General features: G+C 46.0%; 5 protein-coding genes across 5 annotated transcripts in view; 2 read left to right on the forward strand and 3 right to left on the reverse strand.

The window, feature by feature from the left end:
* PHALS_12671 (atp-binding cassette superfamily) overlaps positions 1-225 on the forward strand; it is a gene marked incomplete at both ends in the record, with an annotated part of 4275 nt that extends 4050 nt beyond the window's left edge. The window contains 2 exons of the mRNA XM_024728265.1: positions 115-150; positions 219-225. Of these exons, the coding sequence (XP_024578759.1) occupies positions 115-150; positions 219-225 (43 nt within the window). The remainder of the gene's footprint in view (positions 1-114; positions 151-218) is intronic.
* Positions 226-636: 411 nt separating this feature from the next.
* Positions 637-2121, reverse strand: PHALS_12672 (uncharacterized protein; the record flags this gene model as incomplete). The annotated part of the gene is made up of 3 exons (XM_024728266.1): positions 637-1171; positions 1240-1622; positions 1699-2121. 3 exons carry the CDS (start codon positions 2119-2121, stop codon positions 637-639), a joined length of 1341 nt encoding a protein of 446 aa, XP_024578760.1.
* PHALS_14623 (uncharacterized protein) lies at positions 2120-2907 on the reverse strand. Its single transcript, XM_036407523.1, has one exon. The coding sequence runs from the start codon at positions 2449-2451 to the stop codon at positions 2215-2217; it is 237 nt and encodes a 78-aa protein (XP_036263217.1). The 5' UTR covers positions 2452-2907; the 3' UTR covers positions 2120-2214.
* A 3-nt stretch (positions 2908-2910) lies between these two features.
* PHALS_12673 (Acyl-CoA-binding protein) lies at positions 2911-4048 on the reverse strand (the record flags this gene model as incomplete). The annotated part of the gene is made up of 2 exons (XM_024728268.1): positions 2911-3616; positions 3678-4048. The coding sequence occupies 2 exons, from the start codon at positions 4046-4048 to the stop codon at positions 2911-2913; spliced, it is 1077 nt and encodes a 358-aa protein (XP_024578762.1).
* A 97-nt stretch (positions 4049-4145) lies between these two features.
* PHALS_12674 (Amidases) lies at positions 4146-5960 on the forward strand (the record flags this gene model as incomplete). Its single annotated transcript, XM_024728269.1, has 7 exons — positions 4146-4234; positions 4550-4918; positions 5001-5113; positions 5170-5313; positions 5373-5629; positions 5695-5789; positions 5894-5960. 7 exons carry the CDS (start codon positions 4146-4148, stop codon positions 5958-5960), a joined length of 1134 nt encoding a protein of 377 aa, XP_024578763.1.
* Between the last annotated feature and the right edge of the window lie 537 nt (positions 5961-6497).

The following is a 6497-nucleotide window of genomic DNA, read 5'->3' on the forward strand; positions in this document are numbered from 1 at the left end:
GTCTCGTCCACCGCTAATGATACCATTCCACTCACCTGACACGATGTGAATACTCAGACTTGGTGAGACAGGATTAAGGTAGAAAACTGTATAAGTTACGCCACTCGATAATAGTCCTGAAGAAGCAGAAAACGCGCTGAAATCCATCCAGTATGTGTGAAATCTACACTCAATCTTTTGCATACGACTAAAGCTGTACCATTTTGGATCTTCTTTAGGCCATGAGCCTTTCCACTTTTCTGGCGTTCCGATACCCCACCTATTGCGCAACTGAATTAAACGAGTGTTTGTGATCTGGTGCGTAAGTTCAACCACTTTCATGAGACCACAAGCATCGGTCTTGCGAAGCCCCTGGGCAATTTTTGCTGTCATATCTTCATTGCTACAACCTACAAGAGAACTCGCTCGTAATGCACTGATCATATTGACACTTTTCGTGAAGCTTGTATCGACTAGGAACGCCGCTGTAAAGATTCTGCAAGATGTGCACTACTTAACCACCAACGATTTCCTCGTATCTACCGTGAAGTATCGCATAAGCCTTTTCGATCACCAACGACCAGATTTCAAACTTGTTGCTGCTACTTGTGAGAAATCCAAAAGGGCTTGCCGTCCTGACTACAAGGTAAGAAGTAATCAACAACTAAAACGCGGCTGCGATTGTTGCGCCGAAATCACACAGCGTACACCTTCTTCGTTGTACTGTTGTTCCTTCTCTACCTGTTCTGGATGTATCATGTCGTCGCTTAAATTTGTGACAAAGCAAGCTGTGATGTCAATAGAATATACAATACACCAAACACGTTCCACACGCATGTCACCGGGACTTATCTTAACGCCCGAAATGCGGCTGGCAGCTTTAGACTCGCGCGAGCGATCAAAGAGACAAGTGCTTTGAGCATGAAAACACACAGGTACTAATAGCGAGACACGCGAGACACGCGACACGAAAGCAGACTCTGTACCGTCGACACGATAGCCAGAACCTTCTCCCACACTGAAATATGCAAGTGGTTTGTAATGATCAAGGAAACTCTTTTCCCACATGAGCTCAAACCGCTGTAGTCCGTCCTGCACATACTCGCTCATATTTTTCGTAAGTATCAGCATGTGATCGCGCTTACGCTTTGTGGCGCCCGTGGTCACAGCTTTTTTATCAGTTCGTAAAATTCTACGTTAATTTGTCGAAGATATTGCCGATATTCTCTGCTTCCACCGAACTTTTAATCGACATACTACACACAAATTTCTTCTCGTCGTCTAACATCGTAATCTCCACGTAAGCCGTTTCGCTGAAAATCCGTCACGTGCTTCCACTTTCGAACATACTCTTGAAGATGCGGATACTTTGGATTAATTGTATCTCGAAAAATTGATGACGCGTCAGGCGAAAATGGGGAATTCGTAAACTTTTTCCCCGCCTGACGGTTTTTGCGCAAAATATGTAGCCACTCGTCATTTGGCAACGTGCGCTGATTGTGATGCCGCTCTTCAACTGGATCGGCGCGTTCGTTCTGCACAACAGTAATCGTGTCGTTTACCTCGGTTACATTGTAGCCTTTAATGCGCTCTTGTGGACTGACACGGTTGCGTTCTGCGGTATTAGAAATTTTAGCATTGTGCTTAAAAAGCCCATGTTGCGAGCGGGCACAACCTGTCGAATGGACACTCCTGACACGTTTCCATCTGGGATCTTACAATAATTGACGAATTCGCGAGCAATTTACTGATATTGCTACTTGATGTAGACGCGGTCTCCAGTCTCACTGAAGCCGGCGGCTCAACGAGAGTTAATGGCGTCTGTGGTGCGGCGCAAGGGTCAAACACAGAGGAGGAAGCAGGCGAAGTGTAGAGATTGTTTACCAGCGATGAAGCCGAAATTGCAGACCGAACAAGCATTGTAGTGTATGCCGGGTTGTAGCCTACGCTAGCTGTGGTCCTCAAGCTCGAGTTTGCTCCATAAGCTGCCGATTGCATTAGGACAGCCGGAGTGGCATTGGTCGTGGACGTTGAGCCAAATAGGTCTATTTCGTTGATTTTGGCTGCAATGGTTGGGATCGCTGCCGTAGGGCGATGGGCACCGCATTCGCAGAAAAGGGCGGTCGAGTCTCCAAACGGCATTTTTCACTACATGCAATTGTTAGTAGACAGTGCGCTATAACTCGAAGCAAAGCTCTCACTGGAGCTGCATCAAGTTACATGCAGTAAGCGCAACTATGCTGTAGCTGGGTGCAGAGAAGTTTGAGGTAGCAATGGGAAAGTATTCGACGAAGGCGCAACGGAGGACGATGAGGTCTCGAGCTGGACGACGCAAGAAGGTCGAAGGAGGATGCTGGCATGGACGTAGGAACAACTGAGGACGTCTTCACGAGGTTCGCCGCACTCAGCACAAAAGCGCGCACTGGCGATCTCATCGGGCTCCCAGCAGTGACCGCACTCACCACAAAACATGTCTACGTTTAGGTCAGATGTGCAAATGGCGAACAGTGACTGATCAACAACCAGATAGCTTGCGTACCTTGGTACTATTTGATTATTGAAAGATAAGCTGAGTATGCTATTCGAATATAAGAAACTCGTCTGGACGCATTGGTCGATACGTTAAAGCGTTATTTTCACAGTATCATATTTTAAAGATCAACCCCTTGCTGTCGTTGCTTGCTCATTTGCTGAATTGTGTGATAGATTTGCACAAATTCGAGACCTTGCCGACATTTTAAACTTTGTTGCTGAAGTGAATTATTGCACATCAGGATATAGAATTTGCGTAAAGTGGGCGACAGCACTGAACGTGAGCTACACTACAGTTGAACTTGAGGGTTGGATCTCACAAGATACTAATTTCATAAGTAAATTGACATTTGCCCCAAAAAAATGATAGACTAAACATGATTCAAACAGGTATGACGATCAAGCGTATGTGTTTGTGTTGTCTAATGAGGCAAACTTTTGTATCCACCGAATCAGAATGTGTGCCAAAAACTGCGGCAGGCGGCGATTGCGTAGACAATACCATAAACGTAATCCAATGAGCACAGCAAGCGACGCGCGAATTGTTCGGCTTCGAACCCATATCTGCAAGAACTTCAGCGCACGGGCTTCCAGTAAGAGAAGAACTGAATTATCATTGCGAAAAGCTAGCTTTTGTTGATTTGACGTCAATCGCTGTAGCTCACTTTTGTGTTGGACAACGTCGTCTTCAAGGTTCTTGACTAGTGATACTAAATTCTTGCGGATCTGCCCCATCTGCTCAAGCTCTTCCTTCAAGCTGGAGCGATAATCACGTGTCAAATGCAACAAGTGATCCTCTAGCTCAACACGTTTCTTGGTTTCGACCTCAACACGCTCCTGTAATTCCATCAGTTCGTCGTAGATACGAGGCAAACGGTCAAACATGCTGTTAGATCTCTTCACTTGGCCATGAGTGGTAGATCCAGCTTCAGACGTTTGTTGATCAGCAATGACGTGGTCTGTCTCGAATGAGTTGTTATTTTCGTTAGTATAATTGCGCTCATTTGCAATGCGACGCCAATCATCAACCAAATTATCAAGCACCGTCGTATAACGCTTCATGGCTTCCTGCCGTGTCATATTGCCGAGTTCGCGCCATTTTTCCCTACTCGTCATAACAATCGTGGTCATCATCAAGAATGTCGAGACTCAAATGACGATCTTACCATTTCGCAAGCTCATGTTTGTTGAGTCCGACAGGCGGCGTTAAAGCTAATAGAGGTCCTGCGGTGGCTTGCTGGTAGTAAGCGTACATATCTTTCTTGGGTGACGAGTTTTCTTGCGACAAAATGCGGTGTGGGCCCTGATAACTCTTTACAAATAGCACGGCACCCGCAAAGTCTGCCTCCAGATGTGAGCAAGACTCGCAAGAATGTGAATGCGACGTGGACGACGTCAATGAATGAAGTTCCAGGGTATCCGTGTCATCAACATCTTCAGCATCAGAGACAAAGGGCCTATTTGAAAGCAACCGCGCACGATATGCTCGCGCAGTCGACTGTTGCGGTACAATGGATGGAAGTGCAAGCGACGGCATAGTTTGACTTTGCCTTTGTAATTGACTTTCTACTCCATTCGACAGGTTATGTACGATATTAAGTCTTTATCTTTCACGATGAGTGTCAATCTCTTTAATGGTCGCAGCCGTGGTGCTTCTAAAAAACACTCTTCTTTTGCTTGGAGATCGAGAAGACCTTCCTCCTTACATGACGCTAACGCAACAGTGAGAAACGAGCAGTGGCTATGACATATGTGATCTATTGGCTGCCATTCTTTATGGACAGCCACTCATGGTTTTAGCCTATTTGGCTCGCTTGCCTGTACTAAATCGTTTCCTGTGCAAATAACTGGCAAAGGAAAACAAAATTCTTAAAGCTCACAAGCTTGTTGTCTCTATTACAGATCTACCGCTATGTCATCCGTACGTAGAGCCCACCCAGAGCGGTGCAGAGCAAGGAGAAGCATCACAGTCTCTCTTGGAATCCAGCAAGAAAGGAGTCAAGAAGGAAAAGGCCACCACTGCATTTAAGTATTGAAGAATCTCCGACTATACGGTACGGTACACTTCGGGTGAGGTGACACCCGTGCAAGTGGTGAAGGCTCTGCTGGCGGCCGCTGAAACGAAACAGCAGAGCGAATATCCTCCTAACGTGTTTGTAGAAAAACACGATGACTGGATCATGGCCCAAGCCCAGGCGTCAGCAGAGTGCTATGCTCGTGGTGAGCCTCTTGGCGTCTTAGACGGTGTCCTTGTGGCTATCAAAGACGAAGTTCATATCAAAGATCACCGCATTGGCACGTCTTTTTTAGGATACGAAGAAGAGCCTGCAACAAAAGATGACACGCCAGTCGCTCGGCTTCGTTCGGCAGGAGCCATTATATTCTTGGTACGACTAATATGCATGATGTCGGTGTCACGGGTTACAACAAGCACTATGGCACGGTTCGTAATCATACAATCCAAAATGCTACTGTGGTGGGTCGTATAGTGGTTCTGCCGCAGCATTTGCATTTGCATCTGGACTGGTACCGGTACCGTTGGCGCTTGGTTTGGACGGTGGAGGCTCAATCCGAATTCCTTCCTCGGTTTGTGGTGTTGCTGGTATGAAACTCACATTTAAACGCATCCCTTTCGCTGCTGCCGACTGCCTTCCGTAGCCCACGTCGGTCCTATTGCATGTTCTGTGTGTGACGCTGCTATTGGACATGCGATCGTGAGTGAAAGTGATGAGTCTTTTCCTCTCGGGATGAGGCAACCATCTGTGGACTTGCATTCGTTTAAAGACACGTCCTTCTTGAAAGGTATTCGTATCGGATACCTTCGTGATTATACGAACCATTCGTCTCTTGAAATTGCTAAGGCAGTCACCAAGACACTACAAGCTTTGAATGCTCGCGAAACCCAGTTGATCAAGACACCTATCAGCTATACATGTCGCTTATGCCATTACGATTACGTCCGAATTTGCTCGAAATCTGGATAAGTGCTATGAGCGTTTGGGTGAAATGTCACCGGAAACACAAATCATCCTGGGCTATTGGTCGGAGCTTCACTGCTATTGATTTTCTTGCTGCACAATGTATAAAGGCTCTTGCGCTGCGTCAATTTCAGAAGAAGGTACTCAGCAAAGTATACCCTCGACCGGCATTTCTGCTCCCGAGACTCCACTTGAGGCGTTTAAGGCTGGAAAGCTAAGCGCGGCGCAGCTTGGCAACATTCTTCGATTTAGTTTATATGGTAATCTCATTGGTGTGCCAAGCGTGGCTGTGTCGATTGGGTACGACTCTCGCGGAATTCCGATGGCGATCCAATTTCAGACTGCCCACTGGCAGGAAAATCTGATGCTATGTCTCGCTCATGTTACCGAGAAATTGTATGCAGAGATACAAAGAGACCACAGATCTATTTTTTAACTCTTGACGACGCGGCCAATTATGCAAGCAACTAGTTGCTGAGCAATGGTCCTTCGCGAGGACAAAATATTACGTTAGTGTTTGTTTGATCTCCCACATGAATTGAACTTGTCATCAGTTCACAGTTTGAACCACATCTTGGATTGAGATGACGCCGTATATGACTTTTTTGGTTTTCATTGTATGGTGTCCGTGGCACATTTTGCACAAATTTGCAAAGCTGAGCTAGAGGTCATGCATGGTCGCTAACAAAAAGGAACCTTAATCCAGGGAGCGACCTTTTTAAAGGTAACTTATTTTACATAATTTGTACAATTATAATTAGGAATATCCTTGCTATGTATTTTCTTATTACACGGTTATACCTACTCGGCCGTGACTAAGATATTACATTGCTTCATTCCGCTGGGGTATTTTATTTGATTTTAATTCTTGATTTTTCTTGTACGAGTCTCCCGAAGTCCTCATTGGCTGTTGTCGGTAATATTTTGCATGCTGCCGACATTTCTAGCATGTCTGGTACTATTACGATTTTGTCCGCTGAGGGGCTCGAACCCGCGCCACACAGCGTA

The sequence above is a fragment of the Plasmopara halstedii genome (assembly GCF_900000015.1).
Source record: "Plasmopara halstedii genome assembly, contig: Scaffold_650, whole genome shotgun sequence".
NCBI classification, from domain to species: Eukaryota; Oomycota; class Peronosporomycetes; order Peronosporales; family Peronosporaceae; genus Plasmopara; species Plasmopara halstedii.

What these genes read in the sequence shown, in the direction of transcription:
- PHALS_14623 (XM_036407523.1), bottom strand. Translation starts at nt 2,451, where the DNA reads ATGTTTTGTGGTGAGTGCGGTCACTGCTGGGAGCCCGATGAGATCGCC.